Source organism: Leucoraja erinacea, chromosome 6 (genome assembly GCF_028641065.1).
Source record: "Leucoraja erinacea ecotype New England chromosome 6, Leri_hhj_1, whole genome shotgun sequence".
Taxonomy (NCBI): Eukaryota; Metazoa; Chordata; class Chondrichthyes; order Rajiformes; family Rajidae; genus Leucoraja; species Leucoraja erinaceus.
The window spans coordinates 7,612,281-7,633,378 of NC_073382.1; the positions used below are offsets into that span (position 1 = coordinate 7,612,281).

The window sequence follows — 21,098 nt, forward strand, 5'->3', positions numbered from 1 at the left end:
TCCACATGTGTAAAATCTGTATGTTCTTCCAACAGTGGGGAGTTTTACGCTCTGTCAGAATCAGTTTTACTGACAGTATGATAGACTCGAATAACAGACGCTTCATGCGCTGTAATAGTTAAATCGACAGGTGAAGCCTTTTAATCAGGAATACACTCATAGCGGATAAATGCAATGGAAGAGTATATGTAAACAAGTACACCCCACTCTTCCTTTCTCACTTTTTCATCGATTTCTGGACATCAGTGAGACGGGGTCACACAGTGGTGCAGCTAGCACAGCCACTGCCTCATCGCACCAGAGACCCAGGTTCAATCCTGATATCTTTGTGGAGTTTGCACGTTTTCCCTTTGAACACATGAGTTCCCGCTGGGTGCTCTGATCTTCCCCCACATCCCAAAGAATTGTGAGGTGTAAATTTTAAATTGCCCCCAGTCTGTCGGCATGGTGTAGTCTTGGGGGGGGGGGGGGGGTTATTAAACAATGGGATTAATGTGGGGGGGAAAATAGGAGGACCCGGCGGGGGGGGGGGGGCCTGAGGGGGGGGGGGGGGGACGACAAAGGAGGACCCGGCATGTGATACTTTGTAACTTTGTCAGTGCCCCTTATGTGGTGACTCTTTGCATACATTAGTTACACTAAAGAATTTCACTATGACTTGTCACAGGAAACAATAAAGTAAATGATTCATTCATTCATTCATTCATTTATCTCCGTGTAAATCAGTGATGTTGTGGGTGGAAGGGCTTGTTTCCTGCTGTACCACTCTATGATTCTATGCCTGGACTGTGACGGCTCAGTAGAGATGTGTTTGGGGTAGCATTGGGAACGTGATTTTTTGGAAGCAGTTGGAAACCCAGTGATAACACCAAAGGAGATGTATCATAGAAACATAGAAAATAGGTGCAGGAGTAGGCCATTCGGCCCTTCGAGCCTGCACCGCCATTCAATATGATCATGGCTGATCATCCAACTCAGCATCCTGTACCTGCCATTCAATACCCCCTGATCCCATTAGACACAAGGGCCACATCATCCCTCAACTCACTGGCCTCATACCCTGTGGTATTCCACTCACCACTCTCTGTCCATGTTCTTCTCCCCTGAAAAGATTTCCCCTTTAGCCTTAAACTGTGACCCCTTGGGACTTCCCCAACATCTAACTTCCTGCCCTCTGTCCAATATAGCCAATTTTGTAACTGGCCTATCATCCCCCCTACTTCTAAATTCTAGCGAGGAGAGAATTCTTTCTTCATATGAAGAGTCCTGACATCCCAGGAATCAGTCTGTGAACATTCTCTGTACTCCCTCTATGGCAAGAATGTCTTTCCTCAGATTAGGAGACCAAAACTGTATCATACTCCAGGTGTGGTCCTGTACAAAGGAACCTCTCTGCTCCCCTCAAATCCTTTTTGCTATGAATGCTAACATACCATTTGCTTTCTTCACTGCCTGGACTTGCCTACTTTCCCAACACCCAGGTCGCATTGATCTCCCCCCAAAGCATCAGATAATAGTCTACTATCATTCTATGTTGATACCCCCCCCTTTAGCCACAGGGCCACATCTACTTAAATTCATGAACTGGATACTGTGGGAAGAATTCCAGAGACCATGTCTGAAAAATGTTTTTTCTCAACCTAAAGGATCCACCATCCTGCTGCGACCCCTTGTTCTGGGAACATCGGAAGCATCCACTCATTCTAGTTGATCCTCCTCATTCAGAATCAAGAGAGAATGTTAACCTTCACCATCTCAATTCAACACAGGGTGGCACGATGGCGCAGCAGTAGAGTTGCTGCCTTTACAGCGCTTGCAGCACCAGAGACCCGGGATCTATACCGACTACAGGTGCTGTCTATACAGAATTTGTATGTTCTCCCCGTGACCTTGTGGGTTTTCTCTGAGAACTTGGGTTTCCTCCTACAGTCCAATGTCATACAGGGTTTGTAGGTTAATTGGCTGGGGTTTGTATACTTGGTATAAGTGTAAATTGTCCCTAGTGTGTGTAGGATAGAGTTAATCATCGAGGATCGCTGGTCAGCGCGGACTCGGTGTGCCGAAGGGCCTGGTTACTCGCTATATCTCTAAAAACAAAAGAGACTACTGCTCATAACTCTGCACTGGACTAAGTTGGGATCTTGAGTGAAGGCAAGATTACATTTGGGGATGATATGATCAATAACACAACCCATGGAAGAAGAGAGGCAACTTGATTAGGATACAAGTGTATTACTGTGGATGGAGACATTCCCTACCCTTAGAGGAGAAAATGAGAAGTGGAAGAGAAGACAAAGGAAATAAACAAAAAAAGGCACAAAGTATTGGAGTAACTCAGCAGATCAGTAGGAATCTCTGGATCTATGAACAGGTGATGTTTCAGGTTTGTACTCTTGTCGAGTGAGTGTGGGGGGGGGGGGGGGGGGGGGGGAAAGCTGGAAGAGAGAGAGGGGTAGGACAAAAACCGGGCAGGTAATAGGTTGATACAGTTATACAGGTGAGGGGAGGTGCTGAGGGACAGATGGTGGATAAAGGCCAGAGAGGAAAAGACAAAAGGTGTGAGACAAGAGGATTGAAGAGTTGTGAATTGTGAAGCTAGAGGAAGGAGTGTATGTGGAGGGAGGGAGAGAGAAGAAGTAGGTGCAAATATAAACACACTTTATTAATTCAGTTACAAGGCTGATGTTGCTATTGTTACTATTAACCTCTCTCACTATTTCAGAGCGGACATCATAAATTGACTAAACTTCTCCATATCACATTTTGTCGGGATAAAAGCTCGATGTTGTTTTTTCAGTAGGTTTGATTTATCCAGGACCATCATCCCTCTGGTTAGTGACCCCTGTAACTCCACGCTCACTCCCACCTGGATGTGATCAGTAACAACACTCTCGTCAATAGCCGTGGCCATTGCATAAGAATCGCAGGACACAAAACCCGGTTCAATATACAAATCTCTGCTGCCTTGCTTGCTCTTGGCAATTGTTTCGCTGTGTGCCGTTATCTTCTTCATGAAGGAAGCTTTCTTTGTGCCATGATGTACCCACTGCTCGAAGAACGCCTGGCAAATTACAGGAAAGAAATTTAAATCACTTCCATCCATAAACAGAAGGTAGACTCAAACAGCTGGAGCAACTCAGCGGGTCAGGCAACATCTCTGGAGAAAAGGAATAGGTGACGTTTTGGGTCTAGGCCCTTCTTCAGAATCAGTGGCACATAGGGTGCACAGATGGTTTCAGTGTAGGCACTACAGATAGTACAAAACAAGTTGAACAAATATAGCAGAATATTGCCTTATCTCATGTCAGTGAGTGCTAAATACTGAACAAATATTTTTCTGGCATTGCTGCTGTTTTTCTAACAAACCTCCAGATGTTTTCCATAAATCTAAAATCATTGCACATTAATAACATTCAATCCAGTTAAGATGCATTTAATGTTAACCTTGTAAAGTTCTTTAACTCTACAGCCCTTTCTTCTCAAATGAGGAACCATGGTAAACACAAAATGTTGGAGTAACTCAGCGGGTCAGGCAGCATCTCTGGGGAGAAGGGATGGGTGACGTGTCGGGTCAAGACCCTTCTTCAGACCTTGGTTGGAAGAAGGATCTCGACCCGAAACATCACCCATTCCTTCTCTCCAGAGATGCTGCCTGTCCAGCTGAGTTATTCAAGCATTTTGTGTCTACCTTCGATTTAACCCAGCTAAACTTGACACATCTCCAGATGGTGAGAGGAGGCCAAGCTGGCATAAACATGTATGCCTCCATTCCTACCGCTTTCCCCACCAGCTAAGATATGAACCGCATGCAGAAATTTTAATTATGTCCATTGGAGGTTGGCGTGTTAGGAGGCATGCATTAAGCCACCTGTTTTCTCATCGCAACACATGTGGCCCCAATTCTGTGAGTTGGCTCAGGAAATTGATAGTTGCCACTGTTGATCGGCCGTGAATAGCGTTCTGCCAATGCAGTTGTAGACGTGGAGGCAGTGGCAATAAAACATGTACATAAATACTGTAGTTAAATGGTGACATTCCAAACTGCATATGTCGTTGTAATCTTGGTAAGGAAGTGGGTGCAACTTTAATGCCTTTGCCAGAGGAAGCCATTTTATTTGACATTCCCTCTGATAATGGAGTAACATAATACAGGTGATTGATAGTCGGCATGGACTCAGTGAACCAAAGGGACTGTTTTCACACACTATCTCTCAACTATTGCAGAGAATTGTGGACGCAGCCCAGACCATCATACAAATCAATCTCCCTTCCATTGAAGGTACACAAAAAAGCTGGAGAAACTCAGCGGGTGCAGCAGCATCTATGGAGCGATGGAAATAGGCAGCGTTTCGGGCCGAAACCCTTCTTCAGACTGATCGGGAGCGGGGGTGGGCGGGGACAAGAAAGGAAAAAGGAGGAGGAGCCCGAAGGCTGGGGGATGGGAGGAGACAGCAGGGGGACTGAGGAAGGGGAGGAGACAGCAAGGACTAACAAAATTGGGAGAATTCGATGTTCATGCCCCCAGGATGCAGACTCCCCAAACGGAATATGAGGTGCTGTTCCTCCAATTTCCGGTGCTGCTCGCTGTGGCCATGGAGGAGACCCAGGACAGAGAGGTCGGAGACGGAGTGGGAGGGGGAGTTGAAGTGCTGAGCCACCGGGAGGTCAGCTTGGTTATTGCGGACCGAGCGGAGGTGTTCGGCGAAACGATCGCCCAACCTCCGCTTGGTCTCACCGATATAGATCTGCTGACATCTAGAGCAGCGGACGCAATAGATGAGGTTGGAAGAGATGCAGGTAAACCTCTGTCGCACCTGGAACGATTGCTTGGGTCCTTGAACGGAGTCGAGGGGGGAGGTAAAGGGACAAGTGTTGCATCTCTTGCAGTTGCAAGGGAAAGTGCCCGGGGAGGGGGTGGTACGAGAGGGAAGGGAAGAATTGACAAGGGAGTTATGGAGGGAGCGGTCTTTGCGGAAGGCAGATATGGGGGGAGATGGGAAGATGTGGCGAGTGGTGGGGTCATGTTGGAGGTGGCGAAACTGACGGAGGATTACTTTTTGTATGTGACGGCTGGTGGGGTGAAAGGTGAGGACTAGGGGGACTCGGCCCTTGTTGCGAGTGGGGGGATGGGGAGAGAGAGCAGTGTTGCGGGGTATGGAAGAGACCCTGGTGCGAGCCTCATTTATGGTGGAGGAGGGGAACCCCCGTTCCCTGAATAATGAGGACATTTCAGATGTCCTGGTGCCCTTCCATTGACTCCATTTGTACCTCACGCTGCCTCAGCAAGGCCAGCAGCATAATCAAGGATGAGTTGCATCCTGGCCACTCCCTCTTCTCCTCTCTTCCATCAGGCAAAAGGTATAAAAGTGTGAAAACACACACTTTCAGATTCAGTGACTGTTACTTCCACGCTGTTATCAGGCAACTGAATCATCCTACCACAACTAGAGAGCAGTCCTGGACTACTATCTACCTCCCTGGTGACCCTCGGACTATCTTTGATTAGACTTTACTGGCTTTACTTTGCACTAAATGTTATTCCCTTATCATGTATAGGAAAGGACTGCAGCTACTTGTTTAAATCAAAAGAGGACACAAAATGCTGGAGTAACTCAGCGGGACAGGCAGCATCTCTGGAGAGAAGGAATGGGTGACATTTCAGGTTGAGACCCTTCTTCAGACTGAGAATCAGGGGGTGACGGACACTGGAGGCATGAAACAGTACAGAACTTGTATTTGACCTGAAACGTCACCCATGCTGCCTGTCCCGCTGAGTTACTCCAGCATTTTGTATTCCCTTATCATGTATCTGTACACTGTAAATGGGTCGATTGTAATCAATAGACAATAGACAATAAACAATAGATGCAGGAGTAGGCCATTCGGCCCTTCGAGCCAGCACCGCCATTCAATGTGATCATGGCTGATCATCCCCTATCAGTACCCCGTTCCTGACTTCTCCCCATATCCCCTGACTCTGCTATTTTTAAGAGCCCTATCTAGTTCTCTCTTGAAAGCATCCAGAGAACCTGCCTCCACCGCCCTCTGAGGCAGAGAATTCCACAGACTCACCACTCTCATGGATTGTCTTTCCACTGACAGGATAGCACACAACAAAAGCTTTTCACTGCACCTCGGTACACATGACAATAAACTAACTGAACGGAACTAAGTTCTTCGAACCCATACCAGTACTTAAGAGCTATCCCATTCCCCCTCGTGTTTCCCAGCAGCCTATCTTCAGGTATGTAGGTTAATTGGCTTGGCGGATAGTGTAAATGTGTGGTGATCGCGGGTCGGCGTGGACTCGGTGGGTCGAAGGGCCTGTTTCCGTGCTGTATCTCTAAACTAAACTAAAATGTTATTATAGTACCTGCCTCAACTACCTCCTTTGGCAGCTCATTCCATGTTGTTAACAACCTCTGTGGAAAAAGTAGCCCTTCACTTATGTCCACTAGTTCCTCAACCCTGAGAAAAAGCCTGGGCAATCACCCTATTTATGCTCCTCATGACTTTATATACACCGTCAGTGTCCTGTCCTCCAATTCGAAGCTTCATTGATTTATTTATTGTCACGTGTACCAGATACAATGAACACATTTTTTGTATATAGATCAGACTGTCTCCATACATAAACACAATTGATGAGACAAATTTCCCAACACATTCTAAACTAGAACTCAGAATGGAATTGTTAACTCGGTTTCTTTCAACTGCCTTCTTTTTGATTTTTTTTGGAGACTTGAACAAAAAGGTTGATGAAGGCAGAGCTGTGGATGTTGTGTACATGGACTTTAGTAAGGCGTTCGACAAGGTGCCACATGGTAGGCTGGTCTGGAAGATTGGTCTGATCCAAGGAGGATAGCTAGGTTCTAATTGGATCCATGGAAGGAAGCAGAGGGTGATGCTGAATGTTGTTCTCAGAATGGGCCCTGTCACTAGTGAAGGCCAAGCAGAGGGTGGGCCTGTGGAATGTTGTCATCTCAAATTTGGATGAGAACATTTGGATGTCACTAATGGGTAAGTGTTCCACAGGAAGGTAGCCGGTGCAAATCCAGCTTGGAGTGCTTACTGTTTGTCATCTACCCCAATGCCTGTTGGATGATGTAACATAAGCACTTTGGGGGCAAGATTAGCATGTAAATGCTGATGATTATTATTATTATTATTATTTATTATTATACAGCGCAAGATTAGCAAGTTTGCTGATGATACAAAAGTTAGTGGTTTTGCAGATAGTGGAGATGATTGTGAATGATTGCAGCAGGATCTGGATCGATTGGCCAGGTGGGCAGAGGAGTGGTTGATGGAATTTTATACAGAAAAGTGTGAGGTGCTGCATTTTGGGACGTCAAACAAGGGCAGGACCTATACAGTAAATGGTAGGTCTCTGGGGAGTGTTGTAGACCAGAGGGATCTAGGAGTACAAGTGCATGGTTCCATGAAGGTCGAGTCGCAGGTAGATAAGATGGTCAAAAAGACTTCTGACTCTTTGGCCTTCATCAGTCACAATATTGAGTATAGATGTTGGCAGGTCATGTTGCAGTTGTAAAAGATGTCGGTGAGACCGCATTTAGAATATTGTGTTCAGTTCTGGGCACCATGTTATAGGAAAGATATTGTCAAGCTTGAAAGGGTTCAGAAAAGATTTACGAGGGTGTGAGCTATAGGGAGCGGTTGAGTAGGCTGGGTCTCTATTCCATGGAGCGTAGGAGGATTAGGGGAGATCTTATAGAGGTATACAAAATCATGAGAGGAATAGATCGGGTAGATGCCCAGAGACTTTTACCCAGAGTAGAGAAATCGATGACCAGAGGACACAGGCTCAAGGTGAAGGGGAAATGATTTAATAGGAATCCGAGTGGTAACGTTTTCACACAGAGGATGGTGGGTGTATGGAACAAGCTGCCAGAGGAGGTAGTTGAGGCTGGGACTACCCCATCGTTTACGAAACAGTTGGTCAAATACATTGATAGAACAGGTTTGGAGGGTTGATGGACCAAGCACAGGCAAGTGGGACTAAGGTAGCTGGGACATTGTTGGCCGATGTTGGTGAGTTGGGCCAAAGGGCCTGTTTCCACACTGTATTAATCTATGACTCTATGATGCGGCCTGACTTGCTGAATGTTTTCAGTCTCCTTTTACTTTGATTTCAGGTTAATTGGTTATTTGAAATCTGAGATTGATAGTTATTGTTAATTAAAGGTATCAAGAATCATGAGGAAAGGGTGGGTACAAGAAGGTCGAACAAAGGGAAGCTGTGATTACAATGAATAGTAGAACAGGCTTGATGTTGGAGGAACTGCATCTCATATTTCCCTTGGGCAGTTTACAGTCCAATGAATATTAATTTCTCTCACTTCAGGTAGCCCTGGCATTCCCTCTCTCTCTCTCTCTATACCTCCCCCACCCAAGTCGCACTAGCTCCTCGTTTTCACCCTACAAACAGTGAATAATAGCCCGTTTCTTTTATCATCATTACTTTTTTGTACATCTTTCACTCACTGTTCTTTATCTCTCTACATCATCGCCTATATCTCTCGTTTCCTTTATCCCTAACCAGTCTGAAGAAGGGTCTCGACCCGAAACGTCACCCATTCCTTCTCTCTAGAGATGCTGACTATCCCGCTGAGTTACTCCAGTTTTTTGTGTCTATCTTCGGTTTGAACCAGCATCTGCAGTCCCTTCCTACGCAGGCTTGAGGTTTAATTAGTCTACACTTGCTCCTATGTACGTGGAACATTACACTGTATAGCACAAGAAGATGTCCTATGGCCAATAATGTCTGTGCCAAGCATGATATCAAGATCAACTCTTATCTGCCTGCCCATAATCCATATTGCCCCATTCCCTTCATACCCATGTGCCAATCCAAAAGTATCTTAAATGCCACCATTGTATCTGCCTAAACCACCACCCCCAGCAGTACGTTCCAGGTACCTGCCATCGTCTATGTAAAAGAAGCTGCCCTGCGCATCTCCTCTAAACTCTGGCCCTCTCACTTTAAAGCTAAGTCCTCTAGTATTTTATTTTTCCATCCTGGGAAAAAGATTCTGACTGGCAACCCTATCTATGCATGTCATCATTTTATATTCTTCTATCAGGTCTTCCCGCAACCTCCGGCATTCCAAGCAAAGACAATCCAAGTCTGTCTGACCTCTCCCCGTAGCTAATACCCACTAATCCAGACAGCATTTTGATAAACCTCCTCTGCACCCTTTCCAAAGCCTCCACATGCTTCCTGTAATACAGAGACCAGAACTGCATGCAAGACTCCAAATGCAGTCAGACCAAAGTTCTATAGAGCAGCAAGACTCCAAATGCGGCCAAAGTTCTATAGAACTGCCGTGTTTAGTTGTCCTTATTTTGTCTTTGATAAGGACATAAGGTCATAAGGTCATCAGTGATAGGAGTAGAATTAGGCCATTTGGCTCATCAAGTCTACTACACTATGCAATCATGGATGATCTATTTCTTCTTCCTAACCTCATTCTCCTGCCTTCTCCCCATAACCTCTGACACCTGTACTAATCAGGAATCTATCTATGTCTGCCTCAAAAATATCCACTGACTTGGCCACCACAGCCTTCTGTGGCAAACAATTCCACAGATTCACCACCATCTAACCAATGACATTTCCCCTCAAAGAACGTCCTTTCATTCTGAGGCTATGACTAGTCCTAGACTCTCCCATTGGTGGAAACATCCTCTCCACATCCACTCTATCCAAGCCTTTCACTATGCTGTATGTTTCAATGAGGTCCCCCCTAATTCTTCTGAACTCCAGCGAGTACAGGCCCGGTGCTGACAAACGCTCATCATAGGTTTATTTACTCATTCCTGGGATCATTCTTGTAAACCTCCTCTGGGCCCTCTCCAGAGCCAGCACATCCTTCCTCAGATATATAACCATATAACCATATAACAATTACAGCACGGAAACAGGCCATCTCGGCCCTTCTAGTCCGTGCCGAACACTTATTCTCACCTAGTCCCATCTACCTGCACTCAGACCATAACCCTCCATTCCTTTCCCGTCCATATACCTATCCAATTTATTTTTAAATGATAAAATCGAACCTGCCTCCACCACTTCCACTGGAAGCTCATTCCACACAGCTATCACTCACTGAGTAAAGAAGTTCCCCCTCATGTTACCCCTAAACTTCTGTCCCTTAATTCTCAAATCGTGTCCTCTTGTTTGAATCTTCCCTACTCTCAATGGAAAAAGCTTATCCACGTCAACTCTGTTTATCCCTCACATCATTTTAAAGACCTCTATCAAGTCCCCCCTTAACCTTTTGCGCTCCAAAGAATAAAGACCTAACTTGTTCAACCTTTCTCTGTAACTTAGTTGCTGAAACCCAGGCAACATTCTAGTAAATCTCCTCTGTACTCTCTCTATTTTGTTGACATCTTTCCTATAATTTGGCGACCAAAATTGTACACCATACTCCAGAATTGGCCTCACCAATGCCTTGTACAATTTTAACATTACATCCCAACTTCTATAATATGGTGCCCAAAATTGCGCACAATATTCCAAATGCGGCCTTACCAACACCTTCTAGAGCCTCAACATTACATCCCCTGTTTTTGTCTCCAAGCTCTCTTGAAATAAATGCTAGCAGTTCCTTCTGCAGTTGTACAGAGCCCGAGTGAGACCACAACTGGAGTATTGTGTGCAGTTTTGGTTCCCTAATTTGAGGCAGGACATTCTTGCTATTGAGGGAGTGCAGTGTAGGTTTACAAGGTTAATTCCCAGGATGGCGGGACTGTCATATGCTGAGAAAATGGAGTGACTTGGCTTGTACACTCTGGAGTTTAGAAGGATGAGAGGCGATCTTATTCAAACATATAAGATTCTTAAGGGTTTGGACACGCTAGAGGCAGGAAACATGTCCCCGATGTTGGGGGAATCCAGAACCAGGGGCCACAGTTTAAGAATAAAGGTTAAGCCATTTAGAACGGAGACGAGGGAACACCTTTTCTCACAGAGAGTTGTGAGTCTGTGGAACTTTTTGCCTCAGAGGGCGGTGGAGGCGGGTTCTCTGGATGCTTTCAAGAGAGAGCTAGATAGGGCTCTTAAAGATAGCGGAGTCAGGGGATATGGGGAGAAGTCAGGAACGGGGTACTGATTGGGGATGATCAGCCATGATCACATTGAGTGGTGGTGCTGGCTCGAAGGGCCGAATGGCCTACTCCTGCACCTATTGTCTATTGTCTATTGAGTTTCCTTTCAACAACTTACCCAAGGCAGAGGATGGTGAAGACAATATTCCCAGGTTATGATGTGCATGGGACACGCAAAAGAATTCAGGACAATATGAGCTGCTTCTGGATCAGCTGCAAAGTTAAATTCAGCGCACACGGTGATGTTCCCCCTGCCTGAAAAATAAAACCCATGAATGAAGTTCATCCCACCTCAACTTTAAAGCTCCCTTTGCTCAAACACGTTTAGCAGTACGGTGAAAGTAATCCCTTATCACTTACTTGAAAATATTCAATGACAAATATCTCAGCAATTCAGGTGTGTCATATCATTACTTCAAGGCAAGGGTTCCCAACCTGCGGGTGAATTTCCCAGGGGGTGAATTTCACATAGAAACATAGAAAATTAGGTGCAGGAGTAGGCCATTCGGCCCTTCGAGCCTGCACCGCCATTCAATATGATCATGGCTGATCATCCAACTCAGTATCCCGTACCTGCCTTCTCTCCATAACCCCCTGATCCCCTTAGCCGCAAGGGCCACATCTAACTCCCTCTTAAATATAGCCAATGAACTGGCCTCAACTATCCTCTGTGGCAGAGAGTTCCAGAGATTCACCACTCTCTGTGTGAAAAAAGTTCTTCTCATCTCGGTTTTAAAGGATTTTCCCCTTATCCTTAAGCTGGTGAAAATTGCCCCTTGTCACTGGACGCTCCCCAACATCGAGGAACAATCTTCCTGCGGAGGGTCATATCAATTACTGCTCAAGCCAAGGGTTTACCCTCCAACCTGGGAGGCGCTACAGGAATTTCCCAGGGGGTGAACAGCTTCTTTCCACCTACCCAGGGGGTAAAAATATGTTGATTCTGGACTTTGTACATTTTTTTTTCTAAATTCAACTGTTTGCTATGTTTGGTTCTGAGTTTGTAAATCATTTAGTTGTCTCATAAATAAGTGAAATAACATTGAATTATGTGAATCTTTTAAAGTTGCCAGGGGTAAACGGGACGAAAAAGGTTGAGAATCCCTGCTTTTAAGGAATTTAAGTAAAGAATGTCCCACAGTCGCATATCAAGATTCCTCGATGGGGTAGGCCCATGTAAATATTTACTATTATAGAGCTCAGTTTAGTTTTCATTGCAGATTGGCAAACCCAAGCAAAGCATTCGCACCAACAATAATGGTCACTCTGCCGCTCACTCATTGAAACTTACCGAATAGTGAAAGGCCTGGATAGAGTGGATGTGGAGAGGATGATTCCACTAGTGGGAGAGTCTAGGACCAGAGGTCATAGCCTCAGAATTAAAGGACAATAGACAATAGGTGCAGGAGTAGGCCATTCGGCCCTTCGAGCCCAGCACAGCCAATCACTGTGATCGTGGCTGATCATCCACAATCAGTACCCCGTTCCTGCCTTCTCCCCATATTCTAATGGATGTTCCTTTAGAAAAATAAGGAGGAATTTCTTTAGTGAGAGGATGGTGAATCTGTGGAATTCATTGCCACAGAAGGCTGTGGAGGTCAAGTCAATGGATATTTTTAAGGCAGAGATAGATAGATTCTTGATTAGTACGGGTGTCAGGGGCTTATGAGGGGAAGGCAGGAGAATGGGGTTAGGAGGGAGAGATAGATCAGCCATGATTGAATAATTGATTCCCCTACTCTGGGTAAAAGAATGTGCATTCACTCTATCCAATCCCCTTTTGTAGTAAGGGGAATTCCTCGACAGTATATGAATATCAGATAAAGTCTGGTCGAATTCAGCTGTCAGTTGAATAGCACAAAATATAGGGTCTACCTTCCATATTTCCTCCCATGATGTACAAATGTTTTAACTTCAATGGGAAAGTTGGATCCATTTTAGAAGCCAACGCAACATTTGTCAGGGGTCCAGTGGCCACAAGAGTAACCTGTGGGGTAATAAATAGTTGGTCAGTACAGAGAATGAGAGACGTATGGAAAGATTGTACAGTGGTAAAATATAACCGGTATTTTCACTCTCTTGTTTCGGTACTCATTTAGAATTCATTTTATACTCAGATATTTAATCAGAAGCACCTACAGCAGTTTGAGGTTCAAACAGTCTTGTTCTCATTAAATCATGGTGGCGCAGCGGTAGAGTTGCTGCCTTACAGCGTCAGAGACCGGGTTTGAAATTATTTCCTTCGCTCCATAGATGCTGCTGCACCCGCTGAGTTTCGCCAGCTTTTTTGTGTACCTTAAGTTTGTGGGCTAATTGGTTTGGTAAAATTGTAAATTGTCCCAGGTGTGTGCAGGATAGTATTAGTGTGTGGGGATCGCTGGTTGGCGCTGATTCGGTGGGCCTGTTTCCACCCTGTATCTCTAAACTAAACTAAACTAAACTAAACTAAACTAAACTAAACTATTTGCTGTCCACCCCCTATTGCTTATCCCCCCCCCCCCACTTTGTTGTTCCCATCTGACACCAACCTGACACTTCACCTTCCTGTAAAGGGCGTGTCCCACTAGCGTTATTTGCGCATAATTTACTCGACATCGTTTACGAGTCACGACGCATGACACGCGCGTCATGCTGCGCACGTGATGCGTGCATGGTGCACATTACGCGCACAAGCTGCGTGGTGACATAAGCAGTGATGCACGGTCGCTCGCGATGCCTCAGGATTTTGGGATATACAAAATCTTCACGCGCCTTCTGCGTGACGTGCAAATGACGCCCCAGTGGGACAGGCCCTTAAGAGTTTAGAATCTGAAGCCTTTTGTTCTCCACTTCTCACCTCCCAGCTTCTGTCATTATCACCACCTTATCCTCCCCCACCTGCTAATCAACCTCTCCTCACCTGGATCAACATCCCCTCCTCACCTGGATCCACATCCCCTGGTAGTTCTTGCCCCACCACGCTTTATTCTGCCTACTTCCCCTCCACTCTTTCAGTCCAGATGAAGGGTCTTGATCTAAAGTGTTGACTATCCTTTCCCCTCCACAGATGCTGTCTGACCTGCTGAGTTCCTCTAGCAACTCTGCTCCTTTGAAGCATATGTTACAATGGCAGACATCCCAGGTCAGGTAACCCTGAAAGCAAAGGTATTGCTGCAACTTCGGTATACCACACCTGTATAAGCACAGTACACAACATGTTCACCTTACCTAAAAAGGGAGTTCAGAGTTTAGTTTAGTTTAGAGATCCAGCATGGAGACAGTCCCATCGACCCATTGATTCCACACCGACTTCTGCTCACCCGTTCACACTAGTTGTGTGTATCCCAATTTACAGAGGCCAATTAAAGGGCCTATCCCACGTGGGAGTCATTTGCGCGTCATTTTGTGAATCCCAAAATCCTGGGGCGCGCGCGCGACCACACATCACTGCCTACATCACCACGCACCATGCACGCGTAATGCACGCCATGCGCACGTCGTGCGTCGTGACGCGTAAATGAAGCCGTGTAAATGACGCACAAATGACGCACAAATGACGCCCAAGTGGGATAAGCCCTTAACCTACAAATCCACATGTCATTGGGGTATGGCGTGGGGTCAAGGAAAGAGTGTTCACGTCGCGGCCTGTTTTCACCAATCTTTCCGCCACCACGCACATGAAGCACAAGAAGTGCAAGACAGGCACCATGGTACGCAGATGCCGAGAAGTGTGTTCAGCTCTGGCGGAATAATTTCTAACCTTGTGTGTGGACTCGATAAGAAGTAGCAATGTTACAAAATTTTGACATTTTAAAAATCAAGTCTGTAATTTACCCCCATCAGATAAAGCATAAAAAGAAGTATAATTTGACACCTAATTCACTTTCATATCTTCAGTATTAAAAAAGTTATGGCCATTTTAATACTTGGAAATTAGCATCTTGTTCTCTATTGCTTTTCCATTGAATTAACACAAAAACTGTGATCGAGGACAGTCAAATGGCCATAACTTTCTTAAAAATTAAGAGAACTAAAATTCATTTTCAGTTATTATAGATTGAAGCATTCTGAAACAAATGTGAAACAATCTTACTTAGATGACTTGAAATTAAAGCATATAATTAGTTAGTTACCTAATTGTAGCTAATTACAAAATTCAATTACTAGATCTAAACATCTATCAATTTCTTAAGAATAGATTAACATTTTTAAATAGCCTAAGTGTCCAAATAACATTCACACAAGAATTCACAACATAACATAATTTTTAAATCTCATTGTCATGGATTTATAGGCCAAATGGAAGGAATTTAATGTTTAAAACCTGTAAATTAATGGCCATTTAAATCAATTTACGAGTGGGTTTTTCTGGACGCGATCATTTGGAACGCTGCGGTTTGCAGTGACTTAGACCCCCATATCGGCATGAAAAACACTGCCGGTTGGTATGGGGACTAAATCACTGTTTCGCAACTTAAAATGTTAAGTAAAGGTATCTTAAGGACCACTTTTATACATAAAAATAAACCGCTTTCTTTTACTTGTCACCTACATGAAATCCGTCCCCGTTGTCAGCGTTGTCAGCTTTAGAAGCTGATTTTAAAATGACTCCATCGCTGAACGAGTCGGGTGATTTAAAAAAAAAAATACACAGAACGCCCGTCGGAACGATTCTTCAACAAAAGCTTGCACTCCAACCAAATATAATCCAGGACAAGGTAGGGAAAAAATGTGTTTTAAAGCCGCCCCCCTCCCTCAAAGGCGCCAAAACCGCCCACACGGCCAGTGGCAGAATTGCAGCGTCGCTGAAGGTAAGTATTGTAACATACCTATAAGAAGAAGATTGGGATATGGGAGGAAACTGGAGCACCCGGAGGAAACCCGCGCAGTCACAGGGAGAACATGCAAACTCCACGCAAACAACGCCCAAGGTCAGGATCAAACCCATGTTTCGGGTGCTGTGAGGCAGCAGTTCTACCAGTGCCACTGTGTCAGTAGCAAAGACTCATCAAATTGGTTGCTGGAATTGAATAATTGGAATGATGGTTGGTTGGGCATCTACTCATCAGAGTTGAGCAGAATGAGAGGTGACGTTATTGAAACATATAAATTACTCTCTAGGCATAACAGGGTAGAGGTGGGGAGGATGTTTCACCAGGCTGTGGGAACTAGCTCTATGGCTCATGGTTGCAAAGGAATGGTTGTACGTTTAAAAGCTGAGGTAAAGATTGAGTCGTGGGTCAGTACAAAGGCACGCAAAGCGAACACTAATAGGAATCTACAAAGGCTTAATGGACTTGTGGACGGCAACAAGACCACTAAATATTCCCAGACTTTTCTGTTTTTATTCCAGCAACCACATCAACATTTGTTATGCAAAATCAAAGCAATGCAAATGGAGGTGGTGAAATGGGATGGAGAAACTGGACAGAATGTGGCAAAGGGGCTGAATGGCCTGTTCTTCTCACCTGGCCAGCGTGCGCCGTGGCAATCCGTATCATGGCATTTACTGCATGTTCAGTTTGTATGTGCTCCAGCCCTGGAGCTTTGGAGTCTGGAACATCGCCCAGACCATCCTTCCCATGGTATAAGTGCGCATTTAACTCTTTTCCAAGGAGAGAGACATCCGCACCTCGGTACACGGGAATCTGCATGTACGAGGAAAAGAAACATTGACGATGAACTAGAACATGGAACATAAAACATAGAACCATACAACACAGGGGGACAGGCTCTTTAGCCCACAATGCCTGTGCCGAACATGATGTCAATATCAACTGATCATATCTGACTGCACATGATCCATATCCCTCCATTCCATGCATATCCAAAGAATAGTTTAGTTTAGTTTAGTTTAGTTTAGTTTAGAGATACAGCATGGAAGCAGGCCCTTTGGCACACCGAGTCCGCGCAGAAGTCCAGCGATGCCCGGACATTAACACTATCCTACACACACAAGGGCCAATTTACATTTATACCAAGCCAATTAACCTCCGAACCTGTATGTCTTTGGAGCATGGGAGGAAACCAAAGATCTCGGAGAATACCCAGGCAGGTCACGGGGAGGACGTACAAACTCCGTGCAGACAGCACCTGTAGTCGGGGTCTACGCATCTCCACCAATTTAGGTGTCGTCTGCAAACTCAGTAACCAGCCCATCGACCTTTACGTCCAAGTCATTTTTATATTTAGAGTATATCACAAATAACAGTGGTTCCATCATGGAACCCTATGGAACACCACTGGTGACAGACCTCCAGCTAGAATAACACCACAAACCTGTGTCTTCTATGATTAAAGAAACATCAAGCTGGATGGAAATATCATCAACCAATTCCTGCCACTTCCCTTTTCTCTCTTCACCTACTGGGAGCAGATTCAAGAGCTCAAAACCTGATGTTCAGACTTGTTAAGAACAGTTTCCCCACTGCTATCAGACTGAACCAACCCTAGTTCCAGTAGTGTTGCCACTAACTCTCAACTCTGCACTTACTCTCAAAAACTACTTCATTTGGTTATTCCATTCATGCACTTTAATATGCTTTTACACTAATCAGATTTTTCACTACAAACTTGCACCATTCTATTGTTGCATTTATCATTACTGTATGTATAATTTAATTAGTAACTTCATGTGAGCAAGCAATTTCATTGAATCCTTCTCCCCTCTCCCATCAGGCAAAAACTATAGTGACAGGGTCCCCTCAGTCATGGGTGACCACGGGTGAATTAGTCCAGACAATCCAAGTTCCCAGTTTTAGAGCTGGTCTCTTATGATGTGTTGTTTTGTTGGCAGGTGTGAAGGTTGCGATCTGCTGTCCAGATGGTTCCTATTCCCCGTGCGTCCAGTGAGGATAACGGTACAGAACCTTATTGGCTGGGGGCTGCCCAGCTTGAGGCGGGCGGTAGCTGTCCAGTCAGATCAGAAAATCCCTCCCACCATCGGGAGAAACCCCTGGCGCTTCGCTTTACGCCAATCTAGCGATGACGTATAACCGGTAACGGCTGCTCGCCATGTTGTGTCGGCGCCACAGGTGACGCTGGATTGTCCTCTCCAGGTTTAGGTGTAGGTTTGCAGGTGTGTGATATGTAGTCGGATGCAGGGGCGGAAAACCCGGGACACGTCCCCTCCATGTTTTGAGAGGAGAGGGACATCCCCCCAAAAGTTTTTGTAATCCGGATTTTAAAATCCGGTGATCGAGGGCGCAGATTGGAGGAGAGAGAGACGTCGGTCGGCAGGCAATGGGGGAGGGACATGATTTAGCGCGATGATTGGAGGAGGGGGAGGGGGTGGGGGGGGGGGGGGGGGGGGGGGTGGGACTGAGGATAGAGTGCGATGATTGGAGGAGGGAGACGTGGCATAGACCTGCGCTTCATCCACAGCCAGGATCAATCCCGGCCGGGTCTCTGGCACTGTCCCGTCCCCACCCGAGTACTCCCCCTCCGCAGATGGCCCGAGCGGTCGGCAGCAAAGATCCTCCGCTATAGGATCTTTGGTCGGCAGTCAGACGGGCCAGTGCAGAGAAACAGCGCTAAACCCAGCTAACACTGCCTGTCCCGCCAGGTGAGCTTACAACCCTTCCCGAACTTGCGGGAAATATGGCCAGCGCGGAGAAGCAGCACTGGTGTCCCGTCAAGGGCTGTAGTTAACCCGGTGAGACAGGCAGAGTTGAGCTGCATTTAGCGCTGGATTGAGCCTCCTACTCCTCGCGCGCTTGTGTGTGAGTGTGCGCATGTGCGCGCGGCCGCCAAAAAATTGTGTCCCCCGTCCCCTCCATGTTTTGATAGCGAGATCCGCTCTTGGTTGGATTCAAGCCTGGGCGAAGTCATATGGAGGACAGGCTGTTGCCCATGCAGCACGTCCCCCCCCCTCTCCACATCGCTGATCGATCCAAAGGAACAGCAGGGCCGTTACAGTTTGGCACCAGCGCCATCGCAGGAGCTGCCAGAGTGAGGTTGTAGACAACGACAAACTGTTAGACAAACTCCTAAACAATCAGTGGTAGGGACTCGGAATCCAGATTTTCTTGAGGTTTACTCCTGGAGCCTTTTCCATGACTGGATATGGCCACAAGGCAGTGGAGGTTTTAAATCAGAGTTTCCCCTCTCCTGAAGAGCCCTATTTGCTCAAGACTCGTAGGGGCGGGAGCGTCTACCTTCCCGTGCAGGTCTATAGCACCTGCCCACTGCGCATGGCCGGGTGAAACGTATACAAGTGTGAAAACACACTCCTCCAGATTCAGGGACAGATTATTTTCAGCATTCTATGAGGCAAATGAATCATCCTACCACAACCAGACAGCAGTGCTGAACTATTATCTACCACTTTGGTGACCCTCCGACTATCTTTGATTGGACCTTGCTGGCTTTACATTCCACTAGACGTTATCCCCTTATCATGTATCTGTACACTGTAAATGACTCGATTGCAATCACGTATTGTCTTTCTACTGACTGGTTAGCGCGCAACAAAAGCTTTTCACTGTATCTCGGTACACGTGACAATAAACTAAACTGAACTAATGTACATGACAATAAACTAACGTAATCCAATCTATATCACAGCAAAATGGCAGTTTTCAAAATAATTGTCATTGTTAGATACAGTTTATCATAGCTTACTTACAGCTTACTTATAATAGCTTAATTTGATCATAGGTTGCAGTGCCCATTGATTTTTGAAATGGGCACATAGGCTTGCCTGTGCTAAGAATCTGTCCCTTTACCGGTAGTTGGCATCACCCACCTCTGACTTGTGGCAAACTTTAAGCACTCGTCTCCAATTGGCAGGCAGAAAAATAATTGTCCCCTTAAATTGATACTATTGCATTGCTGAAGGGTGGAATATGTTGGAGGGTTGGGGTTGGGAGAATAGGGTATACTGTAGGGGAAATTAATGGGGAATGAGTAGGAAGGAACTGCAGATGCTGGTTCAAACCAACGATAGACACAAATACAGCCGGCGGCACTCATCACGGCAGCTTGGAGCGAAGATGGTGGTTTCGGTACCTTCGGCCCTTTCTTAAGATTTTTTTTGACGTCCAGTGCGCCATGGCAATGAGTCGCTATGTTGACGATGCATATCGACAGCCGATCAAGATTCGACACATAGCTAGCATAGGTGCCGGTAGGGCCATTCGGCCCTTGCGCCTGCCCCGCCATTCCTCTGATCATGGATGGCTCATCAACTCCACTCACACTTCTCGCTATTTTCTCCGTTACATTTGCCTTTCTCCGATACTCTTATATTAGCTTTCGTATTCGCCCCTTACTGCCCTTACCCACGCCCAGGCGAACACTCTAACACGTCATCAGAGGGCCTAGTCCCTCTAGAATGATATTTCTTTGGTCCCCAACCTCTGTGGCAGAGAGTTCCCGAGATAGCCACCACGATCGTCTCCCTCGTGCAAATATTGTGTGGTGCCTATCTAGATACCAAGGCCATGAAAAGATATGCCAAACAGCAAAGTGTCTCCATCGATAGTATACAAGTGAAGTGCAAGCTATGCAAAAATCATGCAAAAAATAACCCTGATGTATCGTCTCATTTGGGAACACAAACTCATTGTTGCTGGGGTCGAGCTGTGTTTGGAGAACTATCCGCAACCACACATTGGACCTCACGTGGGCCGTGTTACATGGCTTTTCTTGTGGTTATTTTTTCTCTTCTAGTTGTTCTTTTTTGCCTTATGTTGAAACACCTTTTCCGCTAATGTTCCCGTTGCCTGTCGGGCAATTCACCCCTTGTCCATACCCCAGAAGGCCGGCTTGGGTTTTAGGTTTTGGAGTCTATTGTATTGGTGACCCTCTCCCCGTGCAAACCTGGCTGGCTGCCTCGCTCCTCCCGTCTGTATCAGCTCTCGCTCAAACGCTAGCATTCCCATCGAATAGCCCCACCACCAGTTTCGTAGTAGAGCAACCCAGCGGGAAGGTCGTGATGGCGAATATCTTTCTGGTCTTGCAGTGCGCAACCGTTCCATAGCCAT

At 45.9% G+C, this 21,098-nt stretch overlaps 1 protein-coding gene across 1 annotated transcript; it reads right to left on the reverse strand.

The window, feature by feature from the left end:
* Positions 1-2,639: 2,639 nt before the first annotated feature.
* Positions 2,640-21,098, reverse strand: LOC129697808 (inosine-uridine preferring nucleoside hydrolase-like). Its single transcript, XM_055636435.1, has 6 exons — positions 20,935-21,098; positions 19,859-19,889; positions 16,581-16,760; positions 13,009-13,120; positions 11,252-11,388; positions 2,640-3,061 (listed from the first exon to the last, which is right to left on the reverse strand). Exons 1-6 carry the CDS (start codon positions 21,096-21,098, stop codon positions 2,714-2,716), a joined length of 972 nt encoding a protein of 323 aa, XP_055492410.1. The 3' UTR covers positions 2,640-2,713.

Coding starts and splice junctions, on each gene's coding strand:
- LOC129697808 (XM_055636435.1), bottom strand. CDS start 21,098: ATGGCTATGGAACGGTTGCGCACTGCAAGACCAGAAAGATATTCGCCA. Junction 19,890..20,934: donor GGAGCGAGGCAGCCAGCCAG/GTTTGCACGGGG, acceptor TGCCAATTGGAG/ACGAGTGCTTAAAGTTTGCC. Junction 16,761..19,858: donor AAGTTTGCCACAAGTCAGAG/GTGGGTGATGCC, acceptor TCGTACATGCAG/ATTCCCGTGTACCGAGGTGC.